Source organism: Ananas comosus, linkage group 14, assembly GCF_001540865.1.
Source record: "Ananas comosus cultivar F153 linkage group 14, ASM154086v1, whole genome shotgun sequence".
Taxonomy (NCBI): domain Eukaryota; kingdom Viridiplantae; phylum Streptophyta; class Magnoliopsida; order Poales; family Bromeliaceae; genus Ananas; species Ananas comosus.
Genome location: NC_033634.1, coordinates 10,702,710 through 10,724,755, shown reverse-complemented (window position 1 = coordinate 10,724,755; position 22,046 = coordinate 10,702,710). Strand labels below are relative to the sequence as shown.

General features: G+C 37.4%; 2 protein-coding genes across 3 annotated transcripts; one reads left to right on the top strand and one right to left on the bottom strand.

Moving 5' to 3' along the window:
• LOC109719897 lies at positions 136 to 10,023 on the bottom strand. Its single transcript, XM_020246734.1, has 15 exons — positions 9,538 to 10,023; positions 7,555 to 8,180; positions 5,712 to 6,872; positions 5,495 to 5,566; positions 4,422 to 4,493; positions 4,236 to 4,273; positions 4,050 to 4,137; positions 3,813 to 3,962; positions 3,075 to 3,266; positions 2,911 to 2,990; positions 2,754 to 2,829; positions 2,553 to 2,654; positions 2,055 to 2,169; positions 913 to 1,000; positions 136 to 577 (listed from the first exon to the last, which is right to left on the bottom strand). The coding sequence occupies exons 1-15, from the start codon at positions 9,899 to 9,901 to the stop codon at positions 397 to 399; spliced, it is 3,405 nt and encodes a 1,134-aa protein (XP_020102323.1). The 5' UTR covers positions 9,902 to 10,023; the 3' UTR covers positions 136 to 396.
• LOC109720536 (protein NEDD1) lies at positions 12,928 to 20,338 on the top strand. 2 transcript variants are annotated; one of them, XM_020247721.1, is made up of 12 exons: positions 12,928 to 13,085; positions 13,440 to 13,624; positions 14,812 to 14,924; positions 15,015 to 15,275; positions 15,395 to 15,499; positions 16,354 to 16,419; positions 16,504 to 16,725; positions 17,636 to 18,178; positions 18,651 to 18,782; positions 18,888 to 19,220; positions 19,438 to 19,623; positions 20,058 to 20,338. In XM_020247721.1, exons 2-12 carry the CDS (start codon positions 13,468 to 13,470, stop codon positions 20,163 to 20,165), a joined length of 2,226 nt encoding a protein of 741 aa, XP_020103310.1. In that variant the 5' UTR covers positions 12,928 to 13,085; positions 13,440 to 13,467; the 3' UTR covers positions 20,166 to 20,338. The 2 variants fall into 2 exon arrangements, with proteins under 2 accessions (XP_020103310.1, XP_020103309.1); XM_020247720.1 differs by having other exon boundaries at positions 12,929 to 13,085; positions 18,651 to 19,220.

The window sequence follows — 22,046 nt, the reverse complement described above, 5'->3', positions numbered from 1 at the left end:
GCCCGCTGCAATGCACGGATAGCTTCCTTAGTTTATCAATATTAACAAACTAAGTTAGGTTATGAGATTTAATTGTAACAATTCAAAATATTCGAGCCAAAAACTGCAACAAATTAAAATTTGAGGACCAAAATATCACCAAAAGTGAGATTTACCCTAAAAATATTTTACAAAATTTAGATTTGGCAGACCATCTCCAGATCAGAGTGCCATCCTAATGCATCTTCTGGGATTAGACACTCTAAACTGCAGTTTCACAATCAGCATTACAACATTTACCGGCACCAAAAAATTCGAACAAGATTCAAGAACTCCAGCAGTTAAAAAGCCGGCTACAAACTGCATGAACTACAACAACAGCAGTACACTACCCAACATACGCTGGATCACCACTAGTCAGTTCGATGAAGAGCGAACAAGATTGGATATCAAACGGCAAAGCTTTAGGATCACCGGACGTCCGCTTTGAAGATTCTTTACAGCTGCCAATATCTCATCCAATACTTTTGGCGGTTGTGTCGTCTGAGATCTGCGAATCTCAATCTGTAACTCTGATGGCTCAGATGGGTATGTTGCGCTGTTCATATAAACAGTGTGTTATTACGAGTGACATCATTATACGCATCTATAGAAAGTTCATTTAAGGTTCACAATTTTCACATTCCCCTGCGGATATTAGAAAGCCTATAAGCAAACCCAGTGACATGTAAGCAAAGTGAGAGATACCACCGAACGGAAAACTGGTTGAGGAGGCAAAGAAATGATATTTTGTAATTTACTGCAGTAACATATAGGTATTTAAACTAGGGGAGGCAAGATGTAGGCTAAAAAATTTTAGGGGTCGAAGTGAAAATCACAGATATTCTACCAGACTTCCCTGCATTATTCCTTCGTTTCTAGGATTTGCCTCACCTGTTTAAGTCCGTCATGTCGAGGGCCAAGGTTAGCTTCCGACCACTCCTCAAGTCCATGAAACAAAGCAATAGCTCGAGTCTTCCCACTGGAAAGAATGGAACCACACAATGTTAGCATGCAAATGGCGTTAAATTGATGTAGTTTATTATGTCTTAATTTTAAATAATAATTCTCTGGAAGTCCCAGAAACATATATTTTTGAAGTCTTGGGACATTTTTGGGGCATCGAATATCTAATATGTTTTATTTGTCATGAAACTAGACTGATGCCATATAAATGAATAGTAAATTCGAGATCTAGATCAAGCCAGAAATTACTATGTAACAGCTCAGCCCACTATTACTGGCAACTTGTTGCATCCAAACCACCAGCCCAACTTTGCTAAATCCAAGTTATCATATACTAGAGAGTTTAGCCCTTATATACACATTACACACGCATAGTACTTTTACCATCCACTATAGGGCTATCGAGGAATTATTAACTCACCCTATTAAGGCCTAACGTCCTTCTTATGCCCAATCACACACATATTCCATAATCACCAAGGATATGAGACATGTCCACACTTTCGGCTAGTAATTTGGCTTTAATACCAAATATAACGATCCAGCCCGATAGTATTAACAACTTGTTATGCCCAAACCATCAACCCATAATGCACAAGTCCAAATTATTTCTACGAGAATGCTTAGCCCTTATATACATACACATAATTTTTTCCATCCAACATGAGACTATTGGGACATCATATACCATATGTCCTGTACTGATTATAACATATTGATTTCCATTTATAATGATAAATTCAACCAACAATTGAAAAGCAACAGAGTACTCACTTTTGATGCGGCTGCCTCATAGTAGTTATAGGTGCTTACCACTTTCTTATTATCTGTTTAGTAAAATCATCTTAGTGCATGATATACGCAAGTTGTTGATATTTTCTATGAATTTCTTGTCAAGGTGCTGTCAGTTAATTTGATTAACAGTGTTTCCCAACAGATATCAACTTTTATTTTGTATCCTTCCATGCGGGAGAAAAACGATGTGATATGTTCTTCCTTGACGACGATAATAAAACTAAAAGACATTTTTGAAGTGCAAGAGAATAAATGGAAAGGGTTAGAAAACAGACATGTATTCCCAGGTTGAAATTCGAAGGTTGAGCAGGCTAGATTTAACAACTCCATTCTGGCAGTTTGCACTTCCTCGAGCACATTGACTACGTTACCCAAAAGCATGCTGATTTCCTGCAACAATGGCCGACCCACTTAAGCATTTCATTTATCATGAGACACGTGAAGTCAAATGGGAGCGTGAGACTAAAAATGAGACTATACAAGTGAAATCAGAAACTCGGTAGTAGTACATCGAGGATCTAACTTAAATTAAAATTCATATGAAACCAATTCTTCATGAAACCAGAAACATAAGTTAAAGCGTTTTGTGATTAACAATAATAGCTGCCAAAAGAAAGTTAATTACAGAAAAATGGGAGACATTGGAAGTTAGGACATAATTACATCTGATCAACTTTTAGTTCTACAAGAAAGAATGGGAAGTCTCCGAGTAATAATAGTTGATGAACTTGTGAAAAACTCAAATAAGACCTAATGATTAAAACATTACGCACCAGTGTCTTCGTAGGAAGACATTTTGAGCTGTCAACTCTTTGCTCATGCCTGCCTCTGAATACAAATTCAACAGCCTTACTTGCATTCATGTTTGGGTAAGTCTGGACAACGTTACCATTATATCAGAAGAAAACATGATATTTAAAAAGATTCAATAATACTAGGCTGGAGAGCCAACAAGATAATCATAGATTAACAACCTTTTCCACTATGCCTTCATTCAACACAATGTTGGCGCAGACAATATTTGAAACTCCTCCTGTTCTTATAGTAAACCTATCAGGTATTACAAGAGAGGAAGTTAGAATATTTTCTCAACTGTACCCACGATGTAGAAACGGCACCAGAAATAATCACCTTAGAAAGAGAAAATTGCAATAATTGAGAACAATCTCCCGTTGATCTTGCGTTCTTACTATGTCACTCAACTTCCATAACTAGATGAACCAAATATCTGTTAGAAACATAATTAATTGAAAGATAGCATGTCAAATCAAGTTGGTGAAATTCATAAGGTTTACCTGCAAATCTTGGTGGATTCTTCTACAACAATTTCTCATCCTCAAATTCTCTGTGGCAACTTTAATTACCCTATCGCAACTAAGGCTCTCTTTAATCTTACAAAAAACTTCAAGGGACTTCGTTAACAGCTCCGTTTTTTGTTCTAGCACTTTCTTTTCGTGCCTCATCAGTGTTACTCTGTCAAGTTCCTCCTGGAAAAGCATCATCAGATACAAGTTTAACAAATCCAGTCCACAGAAGAAAAAAGGAAGAGAAGAAGGTCTGCATAAGCTAAAAGGCAAAGAATCCTCGAACAAGTTCGTTGTGAGGTCCTATAATCTGACTAAACATACTAGCATGCATAAGAAAAATGTATAAAAAAGAAAAGGAATAGCATACTGTTAATAAGAAATGAAAGAAATAAGGCATATTAAGCAACAGACTAGTACACTGTTGTTTACTTTCACCATTAAAGTAAAAGAAAATGTTGGAGATATGCCTGCATGCAGTTTAAACTAGTAAGCTATGTCTACATGCAGTTTCACCATGTATATATGGTAAGTAAGGCGGTAGAAAACCAAACATGTTTTGAGGAATTCCAACATAAATGTGAAGTGTCGCAAGTTGAAGAAGGCAAAGACTGATTTACAAAAACCATCCAAGTTGAAGAAGGCAAAGACTGATTTACAAAAACCATCCAAGCTATATAACTTTCCAGAAAATAATTGTGTAAACACAAGGACAAAAGACGCATCCACCTGATTTTTACTACTAGAAGTGCATGAAATTGAGTAACAATGGTTATTTGTTGTTTCTGTAGATTTTGTGCTTGGAAGAGAGAGCTGTGAAATCTTCCATTTCAGAGTAGAGCATTCTTGTACTCCAAATTGAATTAGTTGCGCTTTATTCTGCAATCAAAAGAAAGAATGTCGAATTTACAAAAGCAAGAACCTTAAATCCATTGACAAAGGGGGAAAGAGGATATAAGAGCTTACGCGTAATCTATCTAGCTTCAAGCGATTTAGCTGCAATTTTGCTTGCTCGTATAAAAGCTTAACTTGCAATAATCTTGCTTCTACTACTCTGCACAGCAATAATATAGTCATTTTCCACACTTCTTATCAACTCACACTCCAAGCTAGGGATAAACGAAAGATACCCTCTTCAAAAGCTTAATATACCTCTGCGGTTGTTGATCACCCAGCCGATCATGATTTCTCTGGAATAACAAAGAATTGTTCCTGATTAGCGGACAACAGTTAGTACCATGACACTTAAGTAGCACTCAACAACAAAATTATCAAACAATAATGAGCAGCTAAGCTTTCCGAAAAATATGACATTAATATGAAAACCTCATAACATACCAGGGAAGTAGAAAGCCTATCATATTTTATCGCCCTCTGCAGCTCACCCAACAAGTCTTCTAAATTATCAAGCTTCAATATGAAGAAGAAAAACATCAAGCCCTTACGTTTAGCTCATCAAATTAAAAAGGTTCACCAAAATTTAGCAATATCTATTCATTGAACTAATTTGAAAATTACTTAAATAAAAAAAAAAAGCCATCTGATGGAAAGTTATCAAATTTCCAATTAGAGCCATGGAAAACTGCTAGGTTGCAAGAAAGACAATTCAAAGGAATATTCACAGGACAACCAATTCAAGGAAATGTTTGTCATCTTTTGCTTCCTTGAAAATAAAAATTGCTTTATTTCTTTGCTGTTTGGTTCGTATTTGCTGTATGGCTCATAGGACAAGGGAAGAAATGGCAAGTAAAATTACTACAAGAAGGTGCATTTCTCTTAATTTTTGTTATGCACATAATTTATCTGAAGAACTCCCAAAAATAAATTTTCTAAGGTGGTCAGTTATTAAGCTCAAACAGTATTAAAGTTTTTTCAACAGAACACTTGCTTTGGGAATATTTTATGTGGAAATTAAGAACCCCAAAACCAACTAAAATGAGTCAGATTATTGTCAGTTGGCAGAGAGCTCCATCTTCCACATTCTGAAGCAAGCAAATTACTCGTTTAAAATTGGCACTGAAGCAAGCAAATTACTCGTTTAAAATTGGCATGCACCATATATTAGATTATCATCATCCAAGTAATCCAACAATATTAAAATAATATCAGGTCAGCTTAAAGTAATTTACCTGATGTAAGAAAATTATGCTTGAGTACTCCAAGTGTAACTCTAAATAGACATGTAGTCTAGGCGAAGGAAAAAATTTTGCTCTCTGGAATTTTTTTACTTCTAACTTAAAGACACAACATAGCAAGTATCATAAGGTGGAAGACTTCAAAAATGAAACAGGAGAATATCACAACAAATCTGTTGTTGGAATAACATAACTTCCTCACTGTCATCTTTTGTACAATCTGTTATCAACATTAGCTATGAAACCAATGAATGTTTTAAATGTCAGGGACTATACCTCTTTCAAATTAAGTACACTGATGGATGCTGAAAATACTACTTTTGTTGCTTCAAGGACATCAGAGAATATCTGCAAGAAATTACCAAATTTCAGTCTTACCAGCTTTTAAACTTCAACCCACAGAAAACATAAAAGACACAAAATTCCTGAAAAAGCAACAGGTGTGATACATATGAATGTCTTTATCACACAAGTTACGTTCGTAAATCCATACGTTAGCCCAATCCTTCTGCGTTGACGGGCCTTCAATTTGAACTTCATTATCATACTCGACTCGTCTTGGAGAAACCCTATGATTAGGAGAGAATGTTGGACTTTCCTCTCTCCTGATTATTTTACCGGCTCGATCTTCTTTGGCACCAGTCTTCAGCTCTAGTCGTCTTTTCCTTCCAACTAAATCAAAATCTTTAGGAGAAGTTGATTCTTGAAGAGATTGAATATCTTGATCAGAGACCTTGTGCAACATGTCAGGAGCTTGACTAGTTTTGCTTTGCTGAAAAATAACTCGTCTTACAGAAGGACTACGTGCCTTTGGGGTAGAGGGCCTCTCTATAAGAGTATGAGAAGTCAATGGACTTCCCTTGATGTTTGTAGGGGAGGCACATAGATGAGAGGTAAAATTGGCTTTAGGCAAGTCTACAGCATTATCAACAATTTCATTATTCTTATTATATATGTGTTCTCTAGCTTCGCTTGGGGTATCTAATTTCACAAGGTTATCCTTTGACTTATTCTTTTGAACAGAATTGATCACATTCTGTTCAGAAATAACTGCAAGATCAAGTTGCCTGGGGTCCTCGGCAATAAGATTTACATGACCAGCTGCCATCTTTTCTGAAATGTATTCACGTTCCAATCGCACAGGACTCTTCTCAATCAGCATTAATTTAGAATTGCCATTTATAGGTGTTCCAGGCATTCTACGCTTTGACATGCGATCCTTTATTGCTGAAATTCTCTCATCATGCCTTAGAAGCTCAGTCTTCAATGAAAAGGAACGGATCGGGCTTCGCGAAAGAGCAACAGAGTCAACAAAGAGCTGTTCCCTCTTAGCACGTAAAGATGATACAGATCCTTTAAAAGGAGACTGAAAGGCTTGAATAATGTCTTTTGGGGTTCGCATTCCATTCTCAGCTTCTACTATTTGTTGGCCATCTTTCAGCACCAGCGCAGGAACTGCAGACTGAGGGGAAGAATAAGTATTGTACTGGCTTCCAGATTGCTGATCTTCAAAAGCTGATTGGTGCAAGTCGTTAGATTGTGACGTAACTTTGCTTCGAAATGCTCTATATGGGGGTGAGGGAACCACAGCATTTTCAGCAGTGGATGTAGCTGTTTCAGATGGAATCGCCTCACGAACATCTTTGAAGTAATCCTACAAGTGAAGCGATTCAAGATGTTCCAGATCAATTATTAAGCCACCATTTATCAAGATTATTATTTGGACTATAGACTTAAACCAGCAAAATATGATCTGATTTTGGAAGAATTAATTAGAGATAAGTATGAAATTGCATTGGAAGAAAACATGAGTAAGCATGCCTTAAGATAAAGATAGCAACATAAGGCATGATACTTGGTACACTCCGCCATATGACACATATGACTTAAATGAAATTGCAGCAGTTGCTTATTGTTCCAAATTTTTTCTCCAGTCAATACTTTAATGAAAAAAAATGAAAGCCAAATTCCAAGACATCTTAGATATATGGTATTACTGCATGAAATGTAGCGCTATTTTTAAAACTGCTCTCTACTTTAGGAATCAATTCAAAGACCGAAAATCCTATACAAGATAACTTAATGGTGGTTCCACGCAAATAGATTGCTCAACAAGGCATACTGTTTTCAGCTTAAAAACCAAAGCAAACCCCATGATGAGAACAAAAAACATTCTGATTTGGAAAAGATACATAAATCGCAGTTCCCATAAAATAACAAAATTTCAATGTCCTAGTCATCAAGCATAGTGTTAATATCTGAAAGGCTGAAGGGATTTCTAGAAACTATGAATGTAAGACTAAATTGCACCAAACTAAAATGAATGAATTCATTACCTGAGATTTTTTAACAACTGATTTACTGACAGGGGATTGTGCTTCCCTCACAGAAAGGTGCTTGTCATTATCAATTTGATCAGCAGCAGTAGTCATTCGAGTGCCCATGGAAATATGCACATCAAGATGATGATCACCCTTAACATAGCCTTTTCCATGAACAAACTCATCAATGTGATGATCAGAAGCATCAATACCAAGTTCATTTTTTGATGGACTTGACATCATAGTCTGGTTCACTTCATTAAGCAGAGCTTCTAATGTAGGAGAGAGTCTGCCATAATCATACCGGCTTGGATTATCTGCAACTAAGCTCATATCACTAAAACCATCTCTATTAGCACTCGCCTTTCCATCGGAAAGCTTGGAATTGGCAAATATCTTCTTAAATCCAGCTGGTTCTCCAAGATTTCTGGAGCTAGTAGGCACTGTATCTGTCGTAGGTGTTCGAAGGCTGCCTGCTGAGTTGGCAGAACGGTCATCTGGCGGAGCAATACTGCGGAAATGCAAAGAGAAGGCTGTGGAATCCAACGTGATATCGTGATTGCTATCCTCCGACATTCCAGAGTCAGAAGGACGCCCTGATCTAATAAAGCTTGTTGACACAGGGCCGAAAAAGTTTTCATCTAACCAAATAAAAAGCAATAGGACAAAGGGAGAGTCAAAATGAATCCAGTAAGTGCATCTAGATGAATTGGAATTCATTAATCACTATTATTAATATAAAATGGAGAGATTAACAAAAGTGCATGGCAAAATATATCACAAAGATTTAATCAAGGAAACATCAAAAAGAACTACAACCTAGTTAAATTGGAAATATGGGAGCCGGAAGGAGTAACAAATTGCAAAGTAAATTTATAGGCAATTGTAAATTATTGATGGGAAAAAAATGTGGCGTTTTTGGGGCCAGGATTGGATTGAACATGATAAGATTATAGAACAATGTTGGGGAAGAGGAAGGGTTTAACAACTTGGATGCACCAGAGATCGCAAACGGGATTCAACGAAATCTTTTGAATTCAATTCCATTCAGTTCCAATCTCTCGGGTGGGGCTCAATGATCCCATCCCAACAGGATGAGAATCATAAACCCTCCCTCTCCCCCAACAATGCTTCGGTGAGACCCCAAATAGTCCTATATATAAATATAATAGGGCTAAAATTCTTAACCCGACTTAAGCATTTTAGCTGGTGGCTAGGCCCAAAAGGTTAAAAAAGTTAAGTGCGCTAGGACAGGAGTAGTCCTAGGATGGGTGACTCTCTAGAAAGTCGGGGCATCACTGTTGGTATCAGAGCCAATTACCAGTCAGAAGTATGAGATGAGTCTTAGTTGAGCCAGGGTCGAAATGACAAGGCAAGCGAAACGAGTCTCACATCGCCTGATACTTATGAATCTGAGCCTGACGAGGACGTCAGGGCTTAAAAGGGGAGAGAATGTGAGACCCCCAGATAGTCCTATATATAAGATATAATAGAGCTAAAACTCTTAACCCAGTTTAAGCATTTTGAGTGATGGTTAGACCCAAAAGGTTAAGAGAGTTAAGCGTGCTAGAACGGGAGTAGTTCTAGGATGGGTGACTCCCTGAGATACCGGAGTCAATGCAATGGTATCTAATAAGTTTTTCTACTCATCTTCCCTTTTTCGTTGTATCAGATTATACTTGATTGTCTTCAATTGGCAGAATCTAAATGTGGTGTATAATAAAGAACTTCTAAAAAACTTCTTTTGATTATTTTGATGTATTGACTAGTAGGAAATAGCATTGGCAGCCTCTACTCGTGTCCTAGCTCGTCTGAGAGCTAGATTCGCTTCAATCACTTGTCTCTTACCCTCAGCTCTACTCATGTTAGCTTCAGCTTCGCGACTCTCTTGTATTAACTTGTCCTACCAAATCTTATAAGAGAAGGCAAATTCACATCTCGATACTTATACAACAACATTCAAAGCAATAGGAAAGCTCTAGTTTTTAAGGACAATACCATCGTTTGAGGTAACGGAACCGACAGCGCTTCCCGGAGACAACAAATCCATGTCTCTTATAAACCTAACCGGCTCCACATCATCTTCTTCCCCATCATCTTCCTCCTCCCCCTCCTCCTCTTCCTCGCGCGCCGAACCCCTCGAGTCGTCGCTGTCGCATTGGTCCACGTGGACCCCCGCGGCGGGGGCGGAGGCGGCGCCGCCGCCGCGCGACTCCGGCGGGGTCTCGAGGTCGTCCTCACGGTCGAAGACGTGGACCGCGGTGGTCTCCGCGAAGCTGACGCGCCGCGACCGCCTCCGCGCGATCGTCTCGTCGTCGAGCTCCCCCGCGCTCCGGTGCTCCCTCCCCTCCCGGTTGTCCATGGATGGGCGGAGTGACGAGTGTTTAGGGTTTGTGTTAGGGTTAGGGTTTCGCCGAGGAGGGAGATCTAGGGTTAGGGTTCGTGAGAAATGGTCGAAGGTGCTGTGCACGGTGGGTTTTGGAGGGAAAAGGGAAAATAGGTTTTCAATTCGAGGCGATACGAAGGGCAAAAATGTGGACTATGCACAATTTACGGAAAGCACCCGTATTTTATTTATAATTTACAAACTTGCACCAATATTATTACAAAGCAAGTAACATTTCAGTTATTAAATTTTAATTTATCACAATTTTTTTCAAAATTTTAAATCATTGCGATTAAATTTTACTATCTGATAAATTTGACTTAATAATGATGCACAGTTAATAGACAGTTATATAATATCGTAAGAGTTTTCAATATTAGTAAAAAGAAATTATAATTAAAAATAATTCTAAATAATACTATGTAGAATGTACTAAACTATAGCTTACTTATATGGCCTTTTTGCATAAAAAATCCACATATTTTGGGCTTTTGCAAAACCGGGTCACATTTTTCGTTTTTGCAGATTTGGTCCGCTTTTTCAGCAAACTGACCAAAATACCCTTATTACTTTTTCTCTTTCCTCTTTCTCTCTCCTCTTCGTTTCTGTCGTTCTTTTTTTTTTTTCTCGCCAAAAAAAAAAGCGACCGTCGCCTTCTTCTTCACCGTCGCCTCCCTCCTCAACACTCTTCTTCACTCCGTCGCTCCCTCACTCCAACTCTCACTCTCTACCCGCCCCTGACCGGTCCTCCTTCTCCTCCGCCGCCGCGGCGTACCCCAAGCCCGATCCACAGTCGCCGCGCGGCACACACCCGCGTGAACCGGTGGGCTGGAGCGAGATGAAGACAACCGGCGAAAAAAGAAAGGAGTCGATGCGGCAGGCGCAGGAGGGGGACGCGGAAGCGCAAACCGCACCGGCACCAAGCGCCGCGGCGTAGTTCTTCTCTCGTCGGCGTCGCCTCTCCTCCCGCCGCCGCGCAGAACCGAGCCGACACAGCGCCCTTCTGCTTCTCCACACGACGTCAGACGCCGCGTCCGCACGCGGCCCCAGCCCATCCGTCGCCGCAGCGCAGCGGCCGCGGCGAACGGGGTCGGACTGTTTTTTATATTAAGACTGCACCTCTTAACAGATATTTTTAACTGCTTCTCCTCTTGTGGCACTGTTTCCTCCTCTTGTGCAACTTGGTTTTTTCTCCCTCTTTAAAAGAGGAAAACATGCAACAAGAGGAGAAACAGGTGCAAGCAGAGAGGACGAAGCAGTATAAATACTAAATGGTTCAGTTTAAGATAAATGGGTGCAGTTTTTTCTTGTTGCAGCCATTTCTCTGTTCACAATTTCTTCCTCTTGTACATACTATTTTTTATTTTAAACTACACATCTTTAACAGATATTTATACTGCTTCTCCTAAAGAGGAGAAACAGTGCAACAAGAGGAAAAGCAGTATAAATATCTGTTAAAGATGTGTAGTTTAAAATAAAAAAAGTATAACAAGAGGAGAAATGGTGCAACAATAGGAGAAACGGTGCAACAAGAGGAGAAACAGTATAACTTTCATTTAAAGAGTGTAATTTTTATCTTAGTGGGTGCAGTTTATATCTAAAAGAGTGCAATAAGAAGAGAAACAGTGTAAATATCTTTCAAAGAGTGTAATTTTCATTTAAAAAGTGTAATTTTTATTTTAAAGCTGCAGTTTACATCTTAAGTAGTGCAACTTGTAATTTTTTTGTAGTTAACGATACAATTTCATCTTCATCCTTTTTTTTATATAATTTTTTATCTTTATTTTTTTTTTTTTTTTTTTTTTGTCACCCTCTCTGTCAATAGCCACGGTGTCGGTGACGACGCCGCTAAAGACCCCCCACTCCGAGGCTGCAGCGCCGCAGTGATCTCCACGGTGTCGGCGTCGGTGTCGGCGAAGATGCATCGTCGTCGGAGGCAGCAGAGAAGGAGGGAGAAGGAGAGACGGGAAGGGCAGGGAAGAGCGAGAGAGGCGCCGTCGTCGGAAACTGTGGAGGAGAGTCAGAGAAGAAAAGAAAAGAAAAATGCAAAAAAAAAAAGTCACAGCCCGGCCTTGGGGGGATCGGAGGCGAGGAAGGTGGGGGCGCCGGCGGCGACATCGCTCTGTCTTCGCCGCTCTCTGGGAAGAGAAAGAAAAAAAAGAACGAGAGAAAAAAGAGAAAAGAAAAGATATAAGGGCACCTCCGCTCCGTCTTCGCCGCTCTCTGGGAAGAAAAAGAAAAAAGAACGAGAGAAAAAAAAGAGGAGAGAGAAAGAGGAAAGAGAAAAAGGTATAAGGATATTTTGGTCAGTTTGCTGAAAAAGCGGACCGAATCTGCAAAAACCAAAAAAATGGCCCGATTTTGCAAAAGCCCAAAATAAGTGAATTTTTTATGCAAATTGGCCTACTTATATAAAAGATATAGGCTATTTCAATATATAATAATTCAAAAAAATTAACGATAAATTTATAATTTAGCACTACCTAATAGGGTGCAATTTTAAATTTTTTTTAATATAGTATGGAAGGATCTACCGTAACAAATTCAAAAGATTAATTGCATATATATATATATATATATATATATATATATATATATATATATATTCCTACAAAGTGACAAAATTATATATTTATTTCTACAAAGTTTTAATTTGTATATTTATTTCTTATATTTAAATTATTTATTAATTTTATATATTTTAATTCTAACTTTTATGTCATTCTACATGAACTACAAGTTATAAGTTTTATAAATATTTTAAAATAATAATTTTTACAACAGTATAATGATTCAAATGGTCAAAATTTAATAATCAAATAACAATAGTCAACTGGTAGGAACATATTTGCATTTTTTTTAAAACTTTTAAAACATATTTGATAATTAAAAATTTGTAGGGATAAATCTGTAATTTTAATATTTATAGTGATAAATATTAAATTATCCCAACCTGAAGGGCCCATTAATACAAAAAGTCAAAAGTTGGAGGACCTTGTTGTAAGAATCCACAAAGGGCATTTGCTCTCTCCTGTACCGGCCACGATCGAGCTCCCCCTTCGTTCTCACTCGCTCAGATCCCACACAACAGGCGACGTACCAAAACCCTAACCCTCCACCCAAAACCCTAAAAGCGAACCTCCGATCGATCCCAATAAAGGTATCGTCACCTCGATTACGCCCCATTTTGTAGTGATTTCGAAGAGATTTGGCGAATTTTTCTTTATTTTTGCGAAGTTTGAATCGTCTTCTTCCTGTTGCTAATCCCGTATTCGATCGCTTAAAGTGCATCACCGTGTCAATTTTTTCCCGATTTTGGAGAGACTTAGAAGAGGTTTTTTTTCTTTATTTTTTGATAATTTGAATCGTCTTCTTCCTGTTGTTAAACCTCGTATCGATTGCTTAAAAGTTATCACCACGTCAATTTTTTACTATTTTGGAGTGATTTCTAAGAGAATTTGGTGGATTTTTGTAGTTTATTTTTGAATTCGAGCTACATTTCTCCTATTTCTAGGGTTTTTTTTGTCTTTTGATGCGAGAGCATGGGGTTCGTGGATCCGATGTCTCCGCTTCTCGCCACCTGCGGCGGCGACACCGTGAAGCTGTTTGATGTTACGGTGGACTCGGGCGATCCGTGCGTGCTCAGCTACTCCCCATCCCCTGGATCCCAAGTGAACTCGGTGAAGTGGAATCATACAAGTAATGTTTTTGTTTCCCTCTTTGTTGCTCTTATTAGGATTTTTCGTGCTTGTTATTTACTGAAAATTTTGATTTTTCTGGGTTAAATGCTCGACTTTCTCTTATTTTCGGCGAACACCCACATAAATTATTTGAACTATAATGCATCTTAAAGTAGACAGATGGAATTTGAAAGTTTCTTTTCTTTTTTTTAGTATCTAAACTTATATAATTTTTGAAAAGGGAACACAAACTTGAAAGTTTGTACTTTACTACGTGACCTTACAATATTCACAATAAGTTTGGTGCAATGGTCTGTAGTCTCATAGAGTATTCTCTTACTTAATGGAATACAGTGTCAAAAATGCTACGAGTATTGTTCAATTTAGGTACTAGAATCAAAATATTTAAAGCTCTAGTACCTATTTCAGAGATACTGTTTGCTTACTAGTAAATCACATGCTTCTGAAGTTATTGTATCTAGGTGCTATAGTTTATGTAAGTTTGCATGCCTTTATCTGTTTTGTGGTTTAACTATCTGTGGCATCGAGTTTTTGAATCCAAGTGTTTGGAGCTTGTTTGAACTTCGGAATTCTTCTTTACTGGACAATGCATGGTAAAATGAGAAGGACAGGAGGTTGGAGCTAAAGGAAGTGAAGTGAATCTTAAAGCTAATTTCTCTCTATTAGCATATTTATGCCAATTTCTTTTCTTGTCGTGGCCATTTGTACTGCATTTTAAGGAAAACATTAGTGGGCTTGAACTGATTTCAACTTTGAAGAATTGATCGAATTGGATCTGTAATTGATTTTCTTATTTTTTTTCACTGAATGGATAGAACTGAATAGAAACTGCTTTTAGTTGTGCTGGTTGATCCGAATTCATTGTGATGACTGATGAGAGACATAAGCATATGTCGGCAATACATGGATTATGATAACAACCCTATATTAATCATAAATAGCATAAAGTATCTTTCACTGCAGTATACCATCAAGTGAAATCGTAAAACATAGAAGAATCTTGTGCCAATGAAGCATGTTGTCCTTCTTGAGAATATCAGTGCACTAAATCACGTCACTAATGACTGTACCTTCTGAATCCGGTGATGGCAAGATCTGTTATCTTGTTCCTGCTTTGTTCTTACTCATGATACCTCTTTTTCATATATATATATATATATATATATATATTTTTTTTTTTTCCAGATTTGGTAGTTGCAAGTGCTGGAGATGATAAGAAGATTTCTCTCTGGCATAAAAAAGGTCAAAATATGGGAGTGGTACCTCTTGCAGGTTCCGATCTTGGAGATGACATAGAGGTAGTCTTGCTGGGAATATAAACATTTAAGCCCACTACATGCACATGCTTTTTTAGTGCAAGTATTCAAGCTCACATACCTTACTTTCAGGAGTCTATAGTTGCTGTCAGCTTTAGCAATAAGGGTTCCAGGTACCTTTGCTCAGGTGGAAGTGGCCATATCGTTAGGATATGGGATTTACAGAGGAAACGCTGCATCAAATGGCTTAGTGGTCACACTGATACAATTACTGGTGTTATGTATAATTGTAAGGATGAGCATTTAGCATCTATCAGTGTAAAAGGTGATCTTATTCTTCACAACCTTGCTTCTGGAGCACGTGCTGCTGAACTCAAAGATCCAAACGGGCAGGTGATTAGTTTTAAAATATTTTTTTTTATTTACATAATCTTTTGCCCTGAACAGAAATTTCTACTAGTTTCACATTTTCAGCGTCTGACAATTTAATTCTATTTATGCTGTAAGGCCAGGTTTTAAGAGTGCTTGATTATTCTCGACTTAGCCGGCACGTTTTGGTGACAGCAGGTGATGATGGTTCTATACATCTCTGGGATACAACTGCTAGGGCTCCGAAGGTATACAAAGATATTTACTTGTCCTACTTTAGTTAACTCTGCTTTGCCCCTCTTTTGGCTAAACACAAATAGCTGCTGCTTTTTATATGCTGTAACGTATTATTGTGCCATGCAATGTAACATCTTCCTTTTATTACCAGAATCTACAGCTTTCATTAAATCATTGCTAAGATTTTCTTTTCCCCCTCTAGGAGATTGAGTGTAAGAAAGGCAAAAGAGCATATCCTCTTGAGTTGTATTAACGAATATATATAGTACAAGAGATTATCTTAGTATAGTAACAATGACTACTATAGTAAGAGTATAACTAGGATTACATACTATATAATTCTACTCTATAGAAGGCAATAATACACAGTATCCTAATATAGATAAAATATATCGTAACATTGAGTGTTGGACAAAGTTGATTGATGCTAGTGGCTGTGTTTTTTTCTTTCTACTGCACTTTTTTAGTTTTAATAAGAGGTATGGATCTTTATACATTTAAACATTTTAAATTACTGACTTTGAAACTGTTTGCTGCAGTGGCATTTTACAAGTTTATGATTTCTCTATCTTTGTATTTTTGTAAAACTCTTGTGTCATCTTTAAAGTTTCAATATCGCTTTGTCCTGATGTACCATAAGATTAAAAATCTATTGCATCTCCACGAGTGATATTGAAATGCATTGTCCTGTCAGATTTTATCGAACTTTTATGTCATTGTCTGATTGCAGGTCACTAATAGATGAATATAGAAGGCCATTTTTCTTGTGGTGGTCTTAATTCATTTATTATTTTAGCTGTGTCATGTTTCATTATTTAATTTTTTTTTTTGTACTCTGTTAGCTTACCACAATTATTGTTAACAGGTTTCCTGGCTGAAGCAGCATTCTGCACCTACAACTGGTGTTTGCTTCTCACCCTCCAGTGACAAGGTCTTGCAATTCTGATAGTATTCCTTTTGACAGATAAAATATTGGGGTTCTTTTGCATGAACTAAATTGTTTTGTATTATGTAGATAATTGCTAGTGTTGGCCTTGACAAAAAGTTGTATATGTTTGATTCCGGGACGAGAAGGTCCACACATTGCATTCCTTATGAGGCACCTTTCTCATCATTAGTTTATAATGATGATGGCAATATACTTACTGCTGGAACAAATAGTGGGCGTGTGGTATTCTATGATGTTCGTGGGAAGCCTCAACCTTTAACTGTTCTTCGTGCATATAGTAGCTCAGAGGTATTGGTTTTTTCTAGTATGTTCCATTAAACGAATGATGTTTTTCATTGTGTTAACAACTTTATTCATTCATTCATTCTTGCCAATTTCTTATGATATCGTGCTTCTGTTGCTGTCCTATTATTTGTTTGAGATTTAGCAATTTGAGGTACGGAATTATAATGATTACAATACAAAGGGTGTGCAATAACTTGCCTGTCTATGATAGTTGTATTGTGTGGGCACTGCCTACTGCTTGCTATATCATAGCACTCACCAGCATTCTGCTGTTCGACAATCCCCTTTAGATTTGAGTTAGAATTGGCGTGGATCTCTCTACCTCTCTATCAGATAGGGCAACTGGACGAATAAGATGGGGATCTCTCTATCTCTTTGTAGTAGAAGTACACCTTCGAATTCTTGTTTCAATAATGATATCTCTGTGAGATCTGGCTGTCATTGCTACCATTATATATTTTCTCCTTTTCAAGTCCCTACCGACAATTGACCTTGTGAAACCTACGATGCCTTCTCAAAGAGTGATATGTGTTTCCTTGTAATTGTTGGTAATTATTTTTCACAAAAGAAATAGCACTTTGCTGCAGTATACTTGAAAGCACTATCTATGTTTAGCATAATTCTGTTATTTCGCTTTAAAGCTGTCAAGTCAGAATTTTTACCACAGGATGAGGTTTATTCTTAAGGGGCCATTATGATCAAGCAAGACTTCCTCTTGCACTCTATTTACTTGTTTCTAGTACTTGAAAGAGTTCATACTGCATAAGTGCATGATCATTATGTGAATCAACCTGACCAATACTTTTAGGGTTGATATCTCAAGGTCATACACAACTGAGCTATTTTCTACTTGATATTATATCACTATTATTCTCTTGATTGAATTTTTGATGAAGATTCTTTGCTTCTTTAGGCTGTTGCAAGCTTATGTTGGCAAAGGTCGAAGCCCGTCATTGTAAACGAGAACAATTGTACTGCTGAAGTTGCTCTTCTTGGAGGCACCAGCGAAGAATCAGTTCTAATGCCAGACCCATTACCTTCTTTATCATCCTCAAGCTTGTCATCTGCAACAACAGTATCTAGTTTCCGCTCCTCTTTAACAGCAAGCACGAGCGGCGCATCGGTATCAAACACTTCGAATTTTTCTACTGTTGAAGAAACTCCACATAGAAGCCGTTTACTCACTGGAGGAAATTTATCGAGGCTGCAAGCGCCTCGGGGTTGTTATAATTTAAAGGATGATATGGATGTTTTTTCTCCGTTAGTTGATGTTCAGCCAATCACCCCGTCTCTTGGTAATTGGTGGGATGAACATGATGAAGCTAAAAAAGATAGTGCGCTCGCTGATAAGAAGTCTACACTGTTTTCGACTTCAACAAGGAAATTCGCCTTTAATGATGGCAATATTGATGGGCATCCAATATCTGATTGGAGATCCAGTTCAAACTCTAAGCAGGTTTTGTTTAGTCTGTAGCTCGCTTTTTTTATTGCTGTCTATGCCTAGCATCTGTTTGGTGCAGCTCTAGGAAAGCTTTACCCTTGGGAAGCCACCCAAGTGTATTGCGAACAAATTAAGTATGAAACTTTTGCTATGGCAGGAAGTTGACATGCGCTTGTGCGCCCCAAAGCAAAAGCTCCAATTTCAAGCTCCTGCTTCTACTGCACCTGATAGCTGTCTTCTTTTTGGGTTGAGAGTTGGCGGGTAGATTTTAATGAAAATGCTATTAGTGCCTCTTTTCAACAACTCCACTCAAATAACACTTCCAGCCAAGCCAAACAGGCGCTTAGCAAAAAATAGCTTCTATTGAAAATGCTATCAGATCCTGTTAAATCATTTTTTCTATCCTAATAATATTTAATTTGAGTTGTAAATTTACTCTCAAACACAGTTAATCATTAAGATTTCTTTATCTTTTTCTTTGTTGTAGGATGACACGCAGTCTTTATCCAACCCTGTTCTGTCGATAAAAAATGAGTCATCTCTCTCTCCAACTCCCGATAAACTAATTCATCACCGTCAACAAACCTCACTATCACGCTTTGTGCCTTCGACATCAATAGTCAGTGGGTCCACGTTCGCAGGATTACAAGATTCATCTTCCTCCACTAGTAACCCAGTAAAGAGCTCTTTATCTAACCCTAGCATTGGTTCTATGAACCTGCAGAATAAACCCCTCTCAAACAATACAAACTCGTCAGCATTCTTGGATTCTTTGTCGGCTTACAACCTAACCGCAGTTTCCACAACCTCAGAGACAAAGTCTAGACCGTCAACAGCTAATACTGAGATACCAGGATCAGCGGCATCGACTCTGCCATGGAAATATTCGACTTATGCTGAGAGAATAAGCACCAGTTCTGCTTTCAGTGAAGGAATGGCTTCAGCAATAGGTTCACCGAAATTGAAGAAAACAGGAGCAGAAACTAGAGAAGAGCTTCTGAATAGCTTGTTATCAAGGCAAGAAGCAGCTAGTTCTTCTGCGACGGGGGGCACCTTGGTGAGCAATTTAATGACTAGATTTTTACATATCGAAGCATGAACAGTGAACCCACTCACATTTTCACAAGAAGTGGACATCAGAATTATCAAAATTTAACAATTTTTATCATGTGTCTATGTTTTGTTATAAATAAAATTGACATATTACTCTCTTATTATTCTCTCGCTGAGCATCACAGGGAATTAAAACTAGTTTGTTTTATGTATTTACATAGGGAGTCGCAGCTCAACCATCACGAACCGTAAGTCCACCAACAGATCAACAGCATGCGACTTCTTCATTTTCGCTTCAGCTTGTCCAGCGCACTCTCGAAGAAACTTTGGGATCCGTTCAGAAGTCCATCCACGAAGACGTGAGGAATCTCCACATCGAGCTGCTAAGACAATTCCACATGCAGGAGGTAGGCTGATTCGTAACTGTTCTTCATGTCCTCGAAGCTCTTCAATCCACGCGTACTCGCTCTGCTGACGACCTCAAATTGTCCTTCGGCGTCTTCTCAATGAACGCATGCTTTAAACTAATGCCTCCGAAACATTCTCCGATGCATGGATGTTTTAACACTCCACATGGTTTCATTCTTATATCCTTCTCCAGAAACCCATTTTAGTGAATCCACATTAGCGAACAATTTCCGAGGAGCTTCGCAGCATTTTATTAGGTTCAAATTTTCTATTTTCTGATAGAAAAGTGCTATGTTTAAGTTGGTTACCAACAGAACTTAGCTAAATTTTTTATGTATCATGGAAACGCTCGATTACTATTCCATCTATTGTTGCTCTCTCTCTCTCTCTTTTCTCTCTCTCGTTCTAACTTTTGTTATTTTGTAATTAACAGATGGAGATGTCGAGTTTGCTTGCCGCAGTCCTGGAGAAGCAGGACGCGCTGATGAAAGAAGTGCAAATGCTGAGAAAGGAGAACCAGCAACTCCGCCAGTTACTATGATTCTTCATCTTTCTTTCTTTCTTTTTTTTACGTTTTTTTGCTTTTTCAGAGGAAGCTTCTCCTGCTTGTATCGAGTGTGTTTTGGCCTCTGCAGTTGTGAGAAAAATCTCAGAGGCTGTATTAACTTCTCATTGCCCTCTTATCTATTGAAGATAAAAAAATTTGTTCATTCATTGTCGTGATGTTGTATGTAAATAATCTGCTAATTTTGTGCTTGTTGATGTCGTAGGTTCACAATCCAGCTCGTGTTCAACTCAAAAATAGGTTTTTAAGATTGAATCGCTTGTGTAATAAACGAACTCGCATGTGTTTGGCTCAATTTATCTAAAGTGCATATATGTTTTAATGATATACTTTGTAGGTATTATATTTATATATAGAGAGTTGTACATCTAAATTTCTACTATTTGGATTTTGGCACAACCTATATGTCAACTTGTAAAGAGCCCCATTGCTGTGTAGGATTACAACCATTAGCAAGATCTAACCCAGAATTTTAGGGTTCTATTCCATGCAGAAGCTTTTTTAGACTAAATTTTTATGCAAAATAATAATAATAATAATAATTTTTGAAATGAATCAAATGTGAGATTTTTAATTTGAATTGTAAACAATTGGAGCGAGCTAGCTTGAACAATTACACTTTTCCAAGGTCGTCACGAGCTCAAGCCAAACAGGAGTCGGCATCTAATAATTTTCGAGCTTGAGCTGGGCTCATCTTGCTCCTATTCAATCTGTTGACAATCCTATTAATGTTAAGCCACAATATTGTCAAAAAAAAATTATTTTAATTAGAAAAAAAGCTAAATTACATAAAATCTCCCTGTCAAAATTTGATTTCACTTCCCCCCGTCATTTAAAAACCTACATTTTGTCCCCTTATAAAATAAAAAATGTTCACGAAGGGTATGATGTGAACTGTGATGATAAAATGATCATTTTGCCTCTCACCATTTTGCCCCTCATCATGTTCACAGGAGAGAAGACTGAAGACATTTTTGGCATAAAAAAATATAATAATATTTTATAAACGGAACTTTAACGGATTACAAACGGCAGGAGATAAAGTGAATATTTTTTATTTTATAATGGGACAAAGTGTAGATTTTTAAATGACAGAGGGAGAAAGTGAAAAATCGAGTTTTGGTATGAGAGTTTTATGTATTTTAGCCATAGAAAAATGTGATGGATCTTCCACTTTGGAGTATCCAAATATATTGTTGATGTGTTGCCATACACACGTAGAAAGATTAGAGTTTAAGATTTAGGACATGATAATAAAGATTAAGGTTTAAAAATAGTGTTTTGGGGTTTGGTAATTATTGTTTATGTTTATGGTATAATAATGAGACTGTCATTTAATTGTTTGAAATAGAAATTTATAGTTAGTTCGTTGATTTATCAAATTTCACATCTTTTCCATTTCTTAGCCGAAGGAAGTGTGATTTTATTAATAATTAAAGTATTAGCATTACTAAAATTCTCAATTTATTTAATTCAAATAATTTAGTTCAAAATAAATTTAAATTGAAATTAAAAAGTGGTAAGGAAAAGGTTTTAAGGGCCAATTTCCAATTCCGTATAGTTGAGGGGGTTCGATACATTTCTCGCTCGGTGCGTGTTTGGTTCAAATTATGTAACACTATAAAGTATTTCAATATATCCAGGCGTTTTGGATTTCAAAATGAGATTACTACTGATACTGCGTAAGCTTGTTTGGTTTAATGCAATAATATAATGTTGAATTACAGTGTTTATAATATTATTATATTTAGTTCAGTCCATAAAATTTAGTAATCTTAACAATAAAATATAGACTATTTCAAAATTGTTCTTACCCATATTTGACAAATTTTTTTTATTGTTACAAATATTATTTTT